General features: G+C 46.3%; 1 protein-coding gene across 2 annotated transcripts in view; it reads left to right on the forward strand.

Annotated features, from left to right (window-relative positions):
• The first annotated feature begins 14,293 nt into the window (after window positions 1-14,293).
• LOC112105115 (connector enhancer of kinase suppressor of ras 2) overlaps window positions 14,294-17,917 on the forward strand; it is a 358,118-nt gene continuing 354,494 nt past the window's right edge. For both annotated transcript variants that reach the window (XM_024197779.3, XM_024197780.3), the window contains exon 1: window positions 14,294-14,424. In XM_024197779.3, the coding sequence (XP_024053547.2) occupies window positions 14,361-14,424 (64 nt within the window). In that variant the 5' untranslated portion in view covers window positions 14,294-14,360. The remainder of the gene's footprint in view (window positions 14,425-17,917) is intronic.

A 17,917-nucleotide genomic window follows, 5' to 3' on the forward strand; every position in this document is an offset into this window, starting at 1 on the left:
CTGCAGAAGAGAAGAATGAGAGGGGTTTGATAGCTGCTTTCAACTACCTGAAAGGGGGTATTTGATGGCTGCTTTCAACTACCTGAAAGGGGGTTCCAAAGATGATGGATCTAGACTATTCTCACTGGTACCAGAACAAGGAGTAATGGTCTCAAGTTGCAGTGGGGGAGGTTTAGGTTGGATATTAGGAAAAACTTTTTCAATAGGAGGGTGGTGAAGCACTAGAATGGGTTACTTAGGGAGGTGGTGGAATCTCCTTCCTTAGAGGTTTTTAAGGTCAGGCTTGACAAAGCCCTGGATGGGATGATTTAGTTGGGAATTGGTCCTGCTTTGAGCAGGGGGTTGGACTAGATGACCTCCTGAGGTCCCTTCCAACCCTGATATTCTCTGATTCTACCTCTACATGTTTTTTTCCCCTAGGGATAGAAAACTCCATGAGTTCTCATTTCCTCTTTCAAAGTGGAGCAGGATTTTCCCTCTACCCCATACCACCATTGAACTGGCAGGTTGGCTGTGCTCTCTGAACCTGCATATCTTGGGCTGTTCAGGTGTGCAATATCATTTTCATGGAGGCCCACAGCCTCCACACTGCTCACTTGCCTCTTTCTTCCCCAGGGCAGCACAGATCATCTCGCATGAGCTATGCTGTCATGAAATTCCTTGCTGATGTCACAACAAAGCTCTAGTACCACTCCTGCAGTTGTGTAAGTGGGAGTTACTGCTACAACTAGAAAAAGCTTCTAAAGAGATTTCAAAGGAAGCATATTCTGCAGCTCCTTGGCTTTAGCCCCACCAGAGCCATGAAGCCACTGTCCCCAGGTATTTGCCTGGTGGGTCTTGCCCATATGCTCAGGGTCTAATTGACAGCCATATTTGGGGTCAGGAAGGAATTTTCACCAAAGTCAGAATGATGTTCTGTGGCCTGCAATGTGCAGGAGGTCAGACTAGATGACCATGATGGTCCCTTCTGACCTTAAAGTATGTGAGTCTGTTGCCGGCCCAGAGGGCCTGAGGGGGCAACAGGGTTCGTTGCCCGGTGTGCGTCGCACTGATAAACACACCAGGGTGGAGAAGCAAACCAAGTTTATTCGAGATCTCGAAAAGGCACTCAGGAGACCAGCATGTCTCAAATCAGAAGCGCAACAAATACAAGCAAGTTTCCCATTTTATATTCCAAGCAGCTTGAGTAAGCCTTTGTTCTGTTTCCCCTCCGTTCCCGACAGTGGTTACAGTAGGCAGTACATTGTGGCGTGTTAGAAAAGTTCTCGTCCGCATGTTTATCTTTGGCCTTGCAAGCCTCAACGTAGTAGACTTCCTGCCCTTCCCCCCTCCTTCTTCCTTATCACTACTGCTTGTGCTAGTGTGAGCGAAACTGCAGCTGTCTGCTAAAAAAGCTGACTGTTACATATTCTGCTTCTAGGCAGTTAGCATAGAGGCTGGTTAAAGTTCACAAGATGGAGTTACTTTGGCTTACTTAGACCCAGAGCAGGGGGGTTTCATCGACACTTATGGCCTTCCACCCCCCCGAGTTACCTGGTAGCTATGCCTAGTGGCACCAACAATTCCCTCCTTTGACAACACTCAACAAACCTTTGGCAGCGTTTTCTCATACTCTAAAAACAAGATGCGATTAAGCTCCATGCAATTGGGATCATCAATGAGAGGGTATAAAGGAACTTCTGGGGAATGGGAGGTACAAATCTTATGTATGAGCACTTTACAGCAAGCAAGCAAAAGAAAAAGAACAAAACATATCACAACACCTGTGAGCAGGAGGTGAACAATGCCTCCCCCTAGTCCCCCTAGACCAGGTAACCAACCCCAAAGGGAATCAAAAATAGTGGGTTCTCCTTCCTGGGCCTTCCACTGGTTCAAGGCCGGTTCGGCTGACAAGATGTGCTTGTTAATATCCTGTGAAAACTCTGGGACATAGGTACAACATTCTTCTCCAATAAGGGCACAGACCCTGCCCTGTGAGGCTAACACATAATCTAGGGCCTGGCGGTTTTGCAGAGATAATAACCGGAGTTGGTAAAGCTCAGAGCTTATGCCTTTCTCTATGGCCAGGGTATCATTGGCAAACTGGGTGAGAAATTTAGACAGTCTCCTGTAGAGTTGGGCTAGCCGTCCCACCCCATAAGTAGGGAGGAATATCATTCCAAATCTGTCTCCCTCACCGATGGGTTCAATGGTAGCTCTCAAGGACCGATAGTACCTGGGGCGACCTGAGGGAGCCTGGGTTAGAACACGGAGGGGAGGAGCGAGATAGCCTTTATAACAGCTACCATGCCAACCATGAGGAAGCCATTTGTAGGCACTATTACCACAGACCCAGTATGCTTCACCATAACTAACCTTTCCATTGTTACCTTGTAGGTCCCGTAGGGTGGCTTGTGGGGAAAGGGCAAAAAATGCAGTGCCGGTTTGCCAACCGGTGGCATTTAGTACAGGAACAGTGGGATTTATACCAGGACCAATATAAAATCTACATGTACTAATGCCGGCAAACCAGGTATGATTACTGGTACTGGCTTGCTGAAAACATATGAGACCAGTGGGTGGAGAGCGTAAACGTATAGGCTGGGGCTTAAGAGTGCTACTATAGTGGGAATTCCAAGAGCCATTGTGTAGGCCATAAGGAGCTTCCGCAGTACAGTTGGATCGCAAACTTAAATTGTCAGAGGTGCTGCTGCTGGTAACCATCCATCTTTGACAAAAGTCTGACCAATTTTGGGGAACTACTCTCCAAGGCAATCCAGCTGAATGGTGGGGAATCTGGGCACATATCCAACAGTGGGAGAGATTGAACTCATGGGCAAAGGCAATTTTTAGGGCCTCATATGTATTGGTAGCCATGTGTGCAGGGATGGTTCCCCATCCTGCATGTGATGTGGGTGAAACAGTGGGTAACAGAAGGATTGCTTCTGTGACAAAAAGGAATGTTGTGAGAGACCCTAAACCTGAACCCATATTGTGATTACAACAACCCAAATGCCCAGAAGATAAAAATCACTGACACCAAACAAATCAAAAAATAAAAGGACCAGGACCATAGGCTAAGTCGACCTTCTGTGAATAGATAGAACCAATGCTCAGGGTTTTTGCGGGGAGTGCGCTGTGGCTGTTCAGAGAGATCACCAGGCATTCCCAGCTACCCTTACTGTCTTTTGAATAGCAGCTTGAGTCCCAAATCGTCGCTGGGAGTCTTCTCTACAGGCTGGACAGTCCACTGTTCAGGAGTGGGTACTGCTTTCAGTCGAGAGTGATGAATCCAGTTCTTGTGTCCTTCGACCTTTGCTGCCATGTGGGAAACCAGCAGGACGGTGTGGGGTCCCTTCCACTTCTCTTGGAGAGGCTCGTCCTTCCAGGTCCGAACGAGAACGGAGTCACCAGGTTGCAAGGAGTGGACTGGGGCATCCAACAGAAGAGGCTGTGAATCTTTGTGTATCTGTGAAGAGAAGAAAGAACAGCAGACAGAGAGCACATGTACTGAGACAAGAAACCCCATTTCCCATTCTCCTGCCAGAACCGGTGTATCGTTTAGAGGCCATGCCCTTCTAAACATGATTTCGAAGGGACTAAGCCCTAACCTGCCCTTGGGGAGAGCACGAATGCGGAGTAACACAAGGGGCAAAGCATCAGGCCACCTAAGAGAGGCCTCCTCACAGACCTTTGAGATGTGTCGCTTGAGTGTCTGATTTGTGCGTTCCACTACTCCACTGGCTTGTGGTCGCCATGGTGTGTGGAGCTTCCAGGGGATTTGCAAGGCACTTGATATCTTTTGAACAACTTGAGATGTGAAGTGTGTTCCGTTATCAGATTCCATCCACTGGGGGAGTCCGAAGAGGGGAATGATCTCCTTGACAAACTTAAGAGCCACCGTTTTGGCAGTGTTGTTACAACATGGGAAGGCTTCGGGCCATCCGCTGAATCGATCCACCAAGACGAGGAGGTACCTGTACCCTTGGGTCCGGGGAAAGTCAGTAAAGTCTATTTGCCACACCAATCCTGGGCCTGGGGTAGGTTCCAGGGTGGCTGGCAGCACTGCTACTCCTGGTCGAGGGTTGTTCTTTTGGCAGATTAAACATTCAGCCTGTACCTGGGATGCTAGGGGTTTAAGTCCAGAGGTTAGAACATATTTATTCATAAGCTGGGTAAGAGCCTCTCTGCCTGCGTGGGTGGTTTGATGCAGTTTTTGCAACACTGGTCGGATCAGGCCCTTGGGCAGGAGGATTTTTCCCTCTGTGGAATAAAGCCATCCCTCCTTTTCCTAGAGACTGAGCCTGTCAGCCAGGTTTCTGTCATCATGGAAGTACTGAGGGGCTGCAAGCTCACCTACTGATGGGATGAGGGCATGCATTTGGGCATTCTCCTCTGTTGGTGATTTCAGGGTAGCAGCGCGCTTGGCTTCCCTGTCTGCTCTGGCATTGCCCTTGGTTACATCTTGATCTTTCTTTTGATGGGCTCTGCAATGCACCACTGCTACTGCTGAGGGGAGTTGTACTGCTTCTAAAAGCCGGAGAATTTGAGACCCATGCTTAACCGGGGAGCCTTGGGCTGTTAGCATCCCTCTTTGCTTCCACAGACCAGCGTGAGCATGCAATACCCCAAAAGCATACTTTGAGTCAGTAAAGATATTAACCCGTTTGTCTTTTGCCAGCTCGAGTGCATGAGTCAGGGCCACTAGTTCAGCAAGCTGGGCAGATGTCCCAGCAGGTAAACTCTCAGTTTCCACGGTATCATGAAGGGTCACAATAGCATAACCCGCCCTCCTTTGCCCATCCACAATGGCATTACTGCCATCGGTATACCATTCCAAATCAGCATTTGGGAGTGGTTGATCTTTTAAATCTGGGCGGCTGGAGTATTGGGCATCTATGATTTCCAGACAGTCATGTTCCTGCTTTTCTGTCTCTGGTAACAGAGTGGCTGGGTTAAGGGAGGGACAGGTCTGTAGGGTAACTTCAGGATTCTCTAACAGTTTTGCCTGGTACCGAGCAACCCGAGCCTGGGTGAGCCAGAGACCACCCTTAGTGTCTAGCAGGGCTTGGACCATATGGGGAATATACACTTGCACTGTTCCTCCCAGTGTCAGTTTTTCAGCTTCCCCAAGCACTAGGGCAGTGGCTGCGACCGCCCTCAAGCATGCTGGCCACCCCTTTGCAACTTGATCCAGTTGTTTAGAGAAATATGCCACGGGACGTTTCCAGGTGCCTAATAACTGAGTAAGCACTCCCAGGGCTACCCCTTTCCTTTCATGCACATACAGTTGGAACGGCTTAGAGAGATCCGGCAGACCCAGGGCTGGGGCTTCCATCAGCTTCCTTTTCAAGATTTTAAATGCCCTGTCCGCTTCTGGGGACCAATGAAAGGGGTCATGATCTGCTCCCTTAGCACATTCATACAGAGGTTTAGCCCACAGTCCATACTCTGGGATCCATATTCTGCAAAAGCCTGCCATGCCCAGAAATGCCCTGAGCCGTTTACGGTTGCTTGGACACATTCAGGCCCCCCTTTTCTTGGTTGTCAGCCAAGTCTTAGCTGTGAACAATGTCCTTGGATGGGGCCAGCATCTTATCTTTCGACTGAGCTTGCTAGCTATATTTTCCAGTTAACTCGTTCTGTTCTTTTTCCTTCTCCCTTTCTTGGCTTCTTTTAACCTCCAAAGGAAACTTCCACTCTTCACTCATACACTGTAGGAATGTGTTGTTCCCGAATTGTCTGCCCACGAGAACGGCAAACTGTTCCCTTGGCAACGAGGCAGGAGTGACCTTGTCCTAGCGTTTGTATTTGGGAAACTTATTGGCAACCTGACATCACCCTTGCAGCTGGTGTTCACGCGCTCAAGAGATGGGTTTGTAATCTCATGTGCATGTATACTGCCTGCCTTCTGTTTGCGCAAGAATGTAACCACTAAGAACTGTTGTAAACAAAGTAAAGAGAAGAATAAAAACCCCAGGAAAAGTTTTCCTGGGAGGCTTTTTGCTTAAAGCTTTTAAAGCTCTCTAGCTACCAGAAACCTGGTATTCTATTTCCTTTCCTGTGTCGTCACCACAATACACCTTTTCCCAACAATGAACACATACACATTGCCATTATACACCCTTTCAGTAACATAACTTCTATACAGAGCTTTGGAGCAACAAACCAGGACGAGCACACCCACTTTTGAGGATTCCACTCGGTACAACCTCTGGTGTCCAATAGCTTTCCTTTTTAAAACCTTAAATGCCTTCTCTGTCCTCATTATACCTCTTCTGTGCCGCCTCCCTAGCCTTAGCTATAACCTGATTCCGCTCCACTTCAGACAACAAGGTTCTCATCAGTATATTGCAATCATCCCAGTCAGGCTTATGGCTTGCTAGACACCCTTCAAAGATTGAAATAAACCAATTTGGATTCGTTGAGAATTCCCCTGCTTCTGCCTTAAAGGCAGCTAGGTGCACTGGGTTAAAAGGGACATGAGAATACACTGGCACAATCTGGGCTGCACGATCCTGTGTTCCTGGATGGGCTACCACATTCTCAGTAATCAACGGATACAATCCCACCGAGGGGGTACTCTCTGGAGCCTGTGGGGGTGCTGGAGCCAAAGGGGATACCGATTCTGCCATTACAACTGTGGGAGGGTTCTGGGGATTAGCAGCAGTTACTACCGAGTCTGTCGGAGTCAAATGGCACTTGTGCAAAATATCAGGCCTATTTCTTAATATCATAAACGTATACGCATAGAGATGTTCATTCAATTTACCTGTTTGCTGACAAAACAAAAGTAACTGAAGGATTGTGTTGTAATTAAGTGATCCTTACGGTGGCCACCTTTCCTGGCACTCTAGCTGATATTGAGGCCAGTCAACTGTACAGAACCTTTTTAGTTTACTCCTAAGCATCGAATCTGACCCAAACACGTCCCAGTTTGCTAGAATGCATTCTAAGGGCATACACTGTACCCCGCCGGCTGTACTCTGTCCCTGCCCCATACTCTAGGGAGACACTGGGCGTCCCCAGGTCAAAACAGGTAAAGTCCCCACTGGACTGTTCCTACTTTATCCAAGGGTCCGGTTCCTCACCGTCGCCCACAACTGCTTCTCCACTGTCCATGTGCGTTGCACCGTTGTGCCCTCCGGGGTCGATCACACCACGTCTCCGCCGAGGCCCCCCGATGAAGTCACCGGTGCGCGCTGGGCGTCGGTCATCGCCGTAATCCGTCGGCTGCCAGGAGGGATCCGGGCAAGGCTAAATTTCAGCCTCAAGCCCCACGTTGGGCGCCAAAACTGTTGCCAGCCCAGAGGGCCCGAGGGGGCAACAGGGTTCATTGCCCGGTGTGCGTCGTACTGATAAACACACCAGGGTGGAGAAGCAAACCAAGTTTATTCGAGATCTCGAAAAGGCACTCAGGAGACCAGCATGTCTCAAATCAGAAGCACAACAAATACAAGCAAGTTTCCCATATTATATTCCAAGCAGCTTGAGTAAGCCTTTGTTCTGTTTCCCCTCCACCCCTCCCTTCCCGACAGTGGTTACAGTAGGCAGTACATTGTTGTGGCGTGTTAGAAAAGTTCTCGTCCGTATGTTTATCTTTGGCCTTGCAAGCCTCGACGTAGTAGACTTCCCCCCCTTCCTCCCTCCTTCTTCCTTGTCACTACTGCTTGTGCTAGTGTGAGCGAAACTGCAGCTGTCTGCTAAAAAAGCTGACTGTTACATATTCTGCTTCTAGGCAGTTAGCATAGAGGCTGGTTAAAGTTCACAAGATGGAGTTACTTTGGCTCACTTAGACCCAGAGCAGGGGGGTTTCATCGACACTTATGGCCTTCCACCTCCCCCCCCCCCGAGTTACCTGGTAGCTATGCCTAGTGGCACCAACAAGTCTATGAGCCCCCAACCTAATCCGTGGGTCCTAATCTGTCATATGATATTTACTATGTATGCAGCCCAAATACTTCTGTCATGGGCAGGATCTTAGCTACAAATTATTTAAAGAGAAGTACCATAACTCCAAAGAGGACATGAAACTTAAAAATGATTGAAATAGTGCTTTGCCTGAAAATTCTGTATGTGCTCAGTGCTTGTTTTTGTCATTTAATTAGTTTACATCTAAAAAGGAGATGGACTGCACAGTCTGTCAGCTTTCACAGTCACTCCATGGGACAACAGTTTCTGATCCTCAAAATTGCTCTTCAGTTTAGAATGTATCCCCACTATCTCTGAGTTGAATTCTGTCATTTTGTAGTTAGTTACACATGAGTATTTCAGATTAGTTATAAATACTATAGGCAATGGATATATAAGTACTAATGGTTCCACAGTGTTTAAATTACGACTTGTTCTCCTGAGAGGGGCAAAATGTACCACTTAACTCCATATGGAAAGGGATTAGTAATTGATACATATTGGTACAAAAAACAAGTATAACCATGGAAAAGAATAATCTCCCCTCTCCCCCTCGCCCTTGCAGGTATGACTGGGTGAAATTGTATGGCCTGTGTTATAGAGAAGGTCAGGCTTAGATGTTCACAGTGGTCCTTCCTGATCCTAAAATCTATTAAACCTGTTTATTTCCTTATACAGCCAGTAATGGAGCAAGTCCCAGTACACAATTTACTTGATTGCCCCTGTTTAAGAGATGTGATGGGACTCAAATTGCACGTAAAACAGGTTCAAAGGCAGGATTTCTTTTTTATTTAATGAAGAAACCTAATTGAAATTATAGGGATTTCTTGGGGGAAATACTCAGGCCAGTCATTTTTAAATCCTTTTAAAAACGATGATCTTTTGTTTTATAAAAGGTGTTTGAAGTCTTTGAATTTTTACCCCTTGGCCACCTTTCTCATCTAATAGCTTTAAGTGAGTCCTGAGTGGTTTAAATGATTAAATGTCCTTTGGGGGATTTATGATTTGTATTTCTGATTACACAATAAATATAACATCAAGTCATTATTACACAATCAAGATTAAAATGTTTAATCCTCAAAAATTAGTTCATATCATATTAAGTGGTCATGGATTTAAGGCATATCCAAAGGGTAAGATGACATTTAGGATAAGATGACATTTGTCATTAAACTAATACTTTGAAGGAGGAGAAGATGAATTGAGTGGTGAGAGGAGGGGAGGGGAGAAAAGGGAAGGAAAGAGAAGAACTGAATTTAGGCCAAGAATTAAATCAGAAATATCATTGACCAGTTGGACCTCTTTACTTAGGGGTAGACCCTGCTACCCAGTACTCATACTGAGTGGTAGCTTACTACACAAATAGTCCCATGTGCACCATCAATTTGGTGGCAGATTTCAATATTGTTACTCATGCTAGTCCTACTAAACTTGGGTGCTACCCAACCTAAGGACTTCAGAACCTGACCCATAAACTTTGCAGAGTAAGCTATCACTCAATGCAAGTATGGATGGCAGAATCAGGTTCTCAGAGACATTTGGATGAAAGAGCATAAGAAATGTATTTCTTGAAGTAAATGCCTAACTGAATGTTGCCACAAAATGGGCAAGCTTTCCTTGCTTGAAAGAAATACTACCCTTTTCACAGTTTTCTTCTGGGTATGTTTAATAGATCCCAGCTAATTTGCCTATTTGGGGCTACTTCCATTAGCCTTATTATTATTTCTCTTAGAATCTAACTTGTTTCTGTTATCTGAAACAATATCTTTGGAATCATAGAATATCAGGGTTGGAAGGGGCCTCAGAAAGTCATCTAGTCCAACCCCCTGCTCAAAGGGGGGCCAATCCCAGACAGATTTTTACCCCAGTTCCCTAAATAGCCCCCTCAAGGATTGAACTCACAACCCTGGGTTTAGCAGGCCAATGCTCAAACCACTGAGCTATCCCCGTCTTTTACTCCAGGGAAAGATTGTAACTTGTCATTGAACAGTGTGCAGGGCTTATATATCCCATCAGCAGTCTCTGAAATTTCTGGGAAATCCACAGATATTCAGCAATCCATCACTCAGAGCCAGTGTACAGTCTGGCCCCATGTAAATAATACAGATGCTCAGTGACAGACTCTTGATTTGTATTGCTTCACTCAGGCAAAAGAAAAATAAAATTAAATTAAAGTATAAAAAGTGAAGGTTAAGCAGACAAAAACTGAGGGAGTGTGTGTCTAAAGAGTTACTAAGGTGCTGAACAGACCAGCCGTGCAGTGCCTACACAGAGCCTAATTCTGCCACCCCAAAGCTGAGTATCACGTTGGTCCAGTAGGACCAAAGAGTACCTTAATTCTCTTTTGCATCATTATTGTTATTATTAATCGTTTGTATTGCAGTAACACCTAAAAGGCCCCAGTCAAGCATCAGGGGACCATTGTGCTGAGCACTCTACGAACACAACAAAAGATTGCCCCTGCTTCAAACATCTTATATTCTATAGCTTCAATCCTAACAAAAACTTCTATTTTACTACTGAAATTTACTACTGGGAGTAGTCCCATTGAAGTCACTTGTAGTAGTAAAATTAAGCACGTACATAAGTGTTTGCAGCAACGGGGCCTAAGCAGACATATCCTCTGCTTTTGACTTCAGACTTGTAATACAGCATTAAATTCCACCCTCTCCCCCATTTTTATTTAACAATGGATTTACTTTTATCTTTATTTTCACTACTCTAAAAGTGGAAGGGTATTTAATTGACAAATGTGACTGCACAAATACAAATTTAGACACTTTAAAAAATACATGTGAACATTTAAAGTATTGTGTGTATTAGATCAATTGCAGTGGATGAGTTAGTACAAAAACTAGGATTATACAATCTGCACTTTGATGCACTTGAATGGATCCTTGCACCTGGGCAGAATCTCATTGAAGAGGGCTCTGCCTAGGCAAAAAGATGGTGCATGTAGATTGGATTGCAGGGTCAGGGCCATTGCCTGGAAAGGAAAAGCATCAAAAATAATTTGATTGAGATATTTAAGATTGGGAAAGTCACTGTAAAAGTCATCGGTCTCACTTTTTGACTCTTTACGCTAGCAAGAGAACAAGAAAAAAATCAACCAAGCAATGAATTTAGAACAATTTTTGAAAAAAATACCTTCTTTGTACCACATTCTCAGGCTGTGGAATTTGCTGCTGCAGTAGGTCATCAGGTTAAATACTATGGCTGGATAATTTTATCACTCATAATGGGCCAAATCCTTCTCCTTTAATCCATGCACGTAGTTCTATTGACTTTACTAAAAGTACTTGTTTGCGAGAGACAGCAGGATTTAGCTGAATAGTCGTATGATAGCTGTGCCAGATAAAATAACAAATGTAATCAAGTCTTTTGCTTCAGAGCATACACTGTTTACTTAAGAGGTTAGTAAGCAAGGATTTTTCATTTACCATTTCATAATTAGGTCAGAGCATTTTTGAGCAACAGATACTGACTGCTGCGAGAGGTAAAGGGTCAGAGATGAACCTATTGTCTTCTCCAGTGTTGCAAACCTTTTCCCCAGTGTAACTGTAGTTTATTCTGTAAGTATATATTATAGGACACTTACATGTGGGTATTGACAAAATGGGCAGAAAAGCCACAGAAAAAAATGTGAAATATTTGAACTTGTATTAGTTTTTGAACTCTTCTTAACCAAGCATGCAAATGATTGCCCCTCTCCTCAGCCACAATGTTGTAAATTATACATTAGTGGTATGAATTACAAGCCATGTTTCTGTCTGGACTGAAGTTGGATATCCATTTCTAAGTCTTCCAGAATAAAGGTTGCTAATAGAAACTTTTCTTAACAATAGCAATAGCCCACGGTTTCCTTTAATTTTGTAAGGATTTGCATCCTTTGCCCCTTTCAGAGGGGAAAATGACTAAAATTAAACTTTGCAAATGGAATCCTGAGTTCCAGAAAACTATAGGTTTTAGTGGCATTTAGTAAAGAAATCATTCTTAGAAAAAAACTGAGTTGTCAATGGGATAGGATGGATTAAGGCCTATGCACTATAGACAAGTCTAGAGTAATGCTTCTGAAGTCAAGTAATGATGTCAGAATCTTATCCCTCCTTAAAAAAGAGTTTCTAGCTCTGTTAATTGCAAAGAAAACCTTGAAAGTGACCTGAGTATAATGTAATTAGTGCTGTTATTAGCAGGACTAGGTTACCCCCTGGCTTGCTGGAGGGAGGGGACCACTTCTGCTGCTCCCAACTCTCCTGACGGGGGACCTCTTCTGTAATCTCTGCTATTCTCTAGGGGAGGGGACCCAAGATGTCATGCCTCTCTCTCTGTGTGGGAGATCCCTCTGCTGTCACCCATACCACTCACAAAGGTAGGGGGCCTGGCTGCCACTGCTCCTTGCCAGGTTCGCATTCTCTCCACAGCTCACTCTCTCACTCTTTTGGTCTCTCCCTTACTCTCCAGAGTGAGAGGGGAAGACTAAGTGGTGGAAAGTAGGCAATAATAAATATGGGATATGGAATGAATGAGGAAGGAGAGAAAATGAATGTGTAGATGGAATGAGGGAGGGATAGAGTAAGAGTAGGAGAGTCTTCACTCAGAGATGTTACATTTCAATGTGGGTAGCCATTTGTTCTGCACACAGCCAAGAGGGAACGCTGGTCCTCACCTCACCCCTTGGCATAGGAATGGTTGGGAGAGTTACTATCTCCTTGGAGCTGGGGTTCCTGCCTATGGGTTGATTAGGAGGAGCACACCTACACCACCCTGCCACCGCGGTAGAGGTCTCTTTCTGCTGCCATCCCATCCTGGTTTTGTTTGGGTGGTGCTGGGTATATAGGGAATCCTGCACTCGGGTGAGAGGAGGATGAGTCCTTTCTTCTCCTGGATGGACCCAAGATCACCTGGAGACAAGGAGTAGGGAGGAGACCAGGTGTGGCCCAGACTACCCAAAAGGAAATGGTGGCAGACCCCTACCACCCAGAAGATTGCATTTGTGGATGCCCCTGGCTGCCAGCATCCCACGTGGTGCGATGGTGTGGAGATCAAGGCTATGGCAGGGATCAGACTAAAGGGAGCCCATGTGGTGGTGAGTCTGGGGAGTGCCTTAATCTGACCCTGATTCTGCCAGTTTTACTCACATCGAATAGTCCCTTCCTCCACCAGTAATCTCATTAAAACAAGTGGAATAGTGGCGGAAATGAGCATTACTCAGCTGGAGTAAGGTCTGCAGAACTGGGCTGAGTCTTAATAAACCAGAACTATCTGAAGTTAAATCATCCATCCTTGTATAGGCGTAGCAGGTGAATTACGTGTTGAATATGCATAAAGGAGCAAAACCACCATCCACTTGACGTTCCATTCATTCTGCTAGTCCAATCATGTGGATTTTAGGTATTTGAATAGATTAAAAATCACAGCCATTTTCCAGCAGGGCTTTTCTCAGTAATTACCTCCCGGAGCCCACTCAGAAACGCTTTCAAAAGGAACACGATGCCTCCCGGCTTGATTTCCTCCTCCACCTCCTCCTGATGCATCAGCACCACCAGCAGCTCCTGCTACTTCCCCCTCCCCCCCCCGAAAGACGGGGGTTTACCTTTCCACTAACCAGACGCTCGAGCAAAGCCGGCGCCTCGCGCTCAGAAGTTGGACTAGTGGAAACAGGTGCCCTGCGCGGCCGCCTCCCGCGCCTTTCGCTCGGGAGCGCTCCGGCTCCCACCTCTGCCGCCCCCTCGCCCCCAGCGCCGGCCCGGGCGGGGAGTGCGCGCGCGCTGCGCCGGGGACTGGGGCTGCGCGGGTGCAGCTCGCCCCACGCGCGTGAGATTTCGCCTTCCCCCGGCGGCTACTGCTGCTGCTGCTGCCGCCTCGCGAAGCAGCATCTCCCCAGCGCGGAGCCGGGCGGCTTTGCCTTTTCCTTCAGCTATTTGCAGCTCGTCATTTCCGCCAGGCTACACCGGCCGTGCGGGAGAAAGAGACAAGCGTGGAGCTCGGGGAGCTGCCGTGAAGGCGGGGGAGACAGTGGCTGAGCCCCAGCCCCTTGGCCGCCTGGTTAGCCGCCCAGCCGCTCACGCCCTCTGCCTTCGGAGCAGTCCGGGGATCGCTCGGGAGCAGCGGGGGCGGGAGGCCCGAGGCGACAGAGCGTGCAGCAGCAGCCGCCGCCGCCTCCCCCTCCCCGCCGAGCCAGCAACATGAATTGAAACCCCGAGAGAGACGCAGAAGCAGAGCCAGCGAGCGGGAGAGGCGCGCGGGGCTTTGGTGGCGTCCCCTCCACTGGCGGGCTCGGGCGCTGAGGCTGGGCTGCGAGAGGCTTGCCGGGTACGGGGCTGTTGGAAAACCTACTACAGCAAAAAGCAACCTCGACCCTTCTCCCACCTGCCCCCCACCGCCACCACCTCCAGCTCCTCGGCTGCCCGGGAGGACAAGGGGAGTGGGTCCGCGCTTCTCCGCCCGCCAAAGAGGCGGCCAAGTCCCCGATGGCTCTCATCATGGAACCCGTGAGTAAATGGTCTCCGAGTCAAGTGGTGGACTGGATGAAAGGTAACTAGCGTGGCCAGGCTGTGTGGTATCCCCGGGGTCTCTGCCCCCCCCTTGCTGTGGGCTCGGCAGCATTCCCTGCATTTGTGTGTCCGAGCTGGTGTAATCTGGGTGTCACGCACGTTTGTCTTATGCTTTCTCCTCTTCCCCCCACCACCCCCAAGCGAACTGGTGGCGTGTGGTGCGATGGCTGAGAAATAACCTGCCCCCGGGTCCGCAGCCCGAGAGGGCAGGATCAGTGTCCAGCTCAGTCTGTTACACGTGAGACTTTAGCTGAACCTGGACGGACATTTCTTAGCGCCCTTCCCTGCCGCGGCCCCGCCGCCGGCAGGTGCTGCTGCTCTCCGTGGCCAGATGCCAGCGCTGGGGCTGGAGGGGCACCGAGCGGTCCCTCTGACCCTGCTGCTGTGCCGGTGTGCTCGGCCGGGGTCCCCGCACTCGGCCGCCACTCAGCGGGGCCGAGTCGGATGGGGCGCTGCTGGGAGACAGCCTGGTCCATAAGACTCAAGTTCTCTCCGTCTCATCATTGTCGTCCCCTGTCATCAGGCAGGTATTTGATCCGCCACCGCCAGCCGCCTTCTTCCCCGCCCAGCCTCTTTCTTTCACTCCTGGAGCGGCCAGGGGATTTGCCTGGCCCGCGGGACCTGCCCTTCCCACCCCTCCGCTCTGGAGGGGAGCGGTGGTTCATTGCTGCGTTACCCTTCATAACTCCTGCCGGCCAGCCCAGCCCGTCTGAGCTGCCCCTGGTCCTCACACGCCGGTCCGGATGGCTGGTTCTTAGTCGCTAGCTTGCTGGTTTCCGCTGTGGGGCGAGCGGCTTGGCGCGTTTGGCATTGCTGGGTGAGGGCGATTGGTTCCCTCTCCTCTCCCTGTACCGCCAGAGCGATCGGGCGCCTCTAACCCTGGCTGCCGGTGGAGTATTTGCTTATAGGCGGCCGGTATATGGTGGCTGTACAGCCGGGGAGCGCAACAGTTCCCTTATCTCTCTCCCCGCAAAATTTCATCCACTTACATCAGTGGGGATGCTAGATCCTTCTAGTCTTTTAAGGCGCTTTCACCGTTTTTATTGAGACTGAATGTCATTTGCACCCTTCTTTCCTCACTATAAGGCTCCTATATACGTTGTAAGACTGCCTGACGCCTCAATCCACTATCTTTGTAACGCGCATAGTATTTGCCTGCTCAATTATTGTTGTATGGGAATGGAAGGAGAGTGGTTTAACACCCCCCCTCCCACCGATGATGTATTTCATACACTGTAATTCACATGCTTTAAGATTCAGTACCTATGTTCAGGAGGAAACCGGGTGGATTGTTTTAAAAATTAACTCCCAGTACTTGAGCATGAAAATGGATCTGTTTTTTTTTTTTAAATAGCTTAGCTGGTCCAATTAAAAAAAAAAAACATTACATATTTCAGCTCAGGCTATCCTTGACAGATGGGATATGAAATGACTCATATAATAAAAGTTTAACATAATGTCTGATGTTAGTTAATAGAGATGACTGATTTAAATGCATGCTTTAATCATTGTATTTTGTCTTCAGAGGATTAAAACTTTAAGCAAGATCTACCATATGAGAGAGATGTAATCAGTCCTTTTTTAGTCAGGGGTTTCATCTCCTGTGAGCACCAAAAGAAGCCTCCCCCCTTGAATGAAGCATTGGAAATCAATATCTTGTTATAAAATGTATTTCACTGTATAAAACAACGCCTGTCTAAACCCTAGATGCTAGTAAAAGTTTTAAAGCTTTCTGATCATGATCTAAGATGTATTATTTACATTGACCTGGAACTCTTTATTGAACTGTATTTATTCACCCCACAGCTCAAGCCCTTAAAAACAAATCTTATCCAGATAGGAATTGAGCTTTGACATGTTTTCATATTATTTTATATACAGATACAGTTTTAAAACTCTAATTTAAAAACCAGAATTTTTAGTATTTCTAATCTAGGCTGCAGCTGTGATTTGAATAACTCACATCTAGTATTATGTATCCTTTAATAAAGACAGCACAACTGGATGAATATGACTTTTGAACAACTGTTACATTGTGGGAGTTCTTCATAACATGTTGCGCCCTACTAATGTGACAGTGTCATCATCCTTAAAATTTGAGGCACATAGCATATGTTTTCAGTTATTCCACCCTGGCATTTATAGCCATAAATAGAGTTATAATGTTCAGTAACACTCATATTTCTTGCTGCTGCAGAAGTCCTCTCCATCCACAGAACTTAAAAACAAACAAAAAAACATGGATAACATGGTCATTCATCATCTAAGAAATTACAGAGTAACCAAATTTTACAAAGCTATTGAAACAGGCTGAAAGTTGTCAATGTTGATAGTATGTACCTGGTAACTGTAAAATATTTCACGAGAAGTATTAATTTAAAAAAGTCCAATAAAAGTAAAAGATTACAGAATATTTGGGAGCTTTCTCAATTGATGGCTTAGAATACTCTTTGTAAACTTTCTCCACTATTGATTTTTAAACAAGCTATAGTCTCTCCCTTCTTGGCTTAGTAGATTTGGGAAGAGTGGGTTTTAGCCTATTTTTAGCCATGCCATATTTTCCAGTCCTTCCCTAGAAATGTAATAACATAAAAAATTTTTTTTAGAAAAAATGTGTTGGCAAGATGTAGCCATCATATATTTTTGCTGAAAATACTGCACCTATGTAAAATCAGTCATTAAAATAATATCAGCTTGTTTATGATTACTCTAATAAGATCTAGTATTCAAAATTATATCACTATTTAAATACTTGTAGCCTGAAACCTATGTCTAGAGATCACTGTATCATCTGTCTGAAAAAAACCAATATATGCAAGCTTATAAAAGAAACATGGTTAACACAAATTATGCTTGAATTTTACGTTGCAAAACTTGATTTTAAATGTATCTAAACTCAGAATTTAGTTTGGCTTTAGTTGATCTTGTCTACATTTACCGGAGGATTGATGCTGCAGCAGTCAATTTAGTGGGTCTAGTGAAGACCCGCTAAATCGACCACCAATCGCTCTCCCGTCGAGAAGAGTAAGGGGAGTCGACAGGAGAGCGTCTCCCGTTGACATCGCATAGTGTGGACCCCGTGGTAAGTAGATCTAAGCTACATCGATTTGACTTACACTATTCACGTAACTCAAATTACGTAGCTTAGATTGACTTTCCCCTTTAGTGTAGACAAGGCCTTAGCAATGAAACTGCAGTAGCAGAGCAAGTAATACTGATGACATACTTAAAAGTTTTAAAGTAATGTTAAATTGTTCTTAATCTTTGTAGGAATGAAATGAAAATTCAAATTACTCAAGGAGGGGGCAGTGAAATAATTTCCTTAAAAAAGGATAGAATGGCCTCTTGAGCGTTATTACTAAAGGAATGTAGGAAACAATTGTGGGGTTTTCTAGTGCATGGAAGTGTGGAGATTGAAGGGGTGGTGATATTGCCAAGTTATGCAAGTAACCTAATCCTCAGTGAACAGACAT

The sequence above is a fragment of the Terrapene carolina genome, unplaced genomic scaffold (assembly GCF_002925995.2).
Source record: "Terrapene carolina triunguis isolate 2854851 unplaced genomic scaffold, T_m_triunguis-2.0 Scaffold22, whole genome shotgun sequence".
Classification (NCBI taxonomy): Eukaryota; Metazoa; Chordata; order Testudines; family Emydidae; genus Terrapene; species Terrapene triunguis.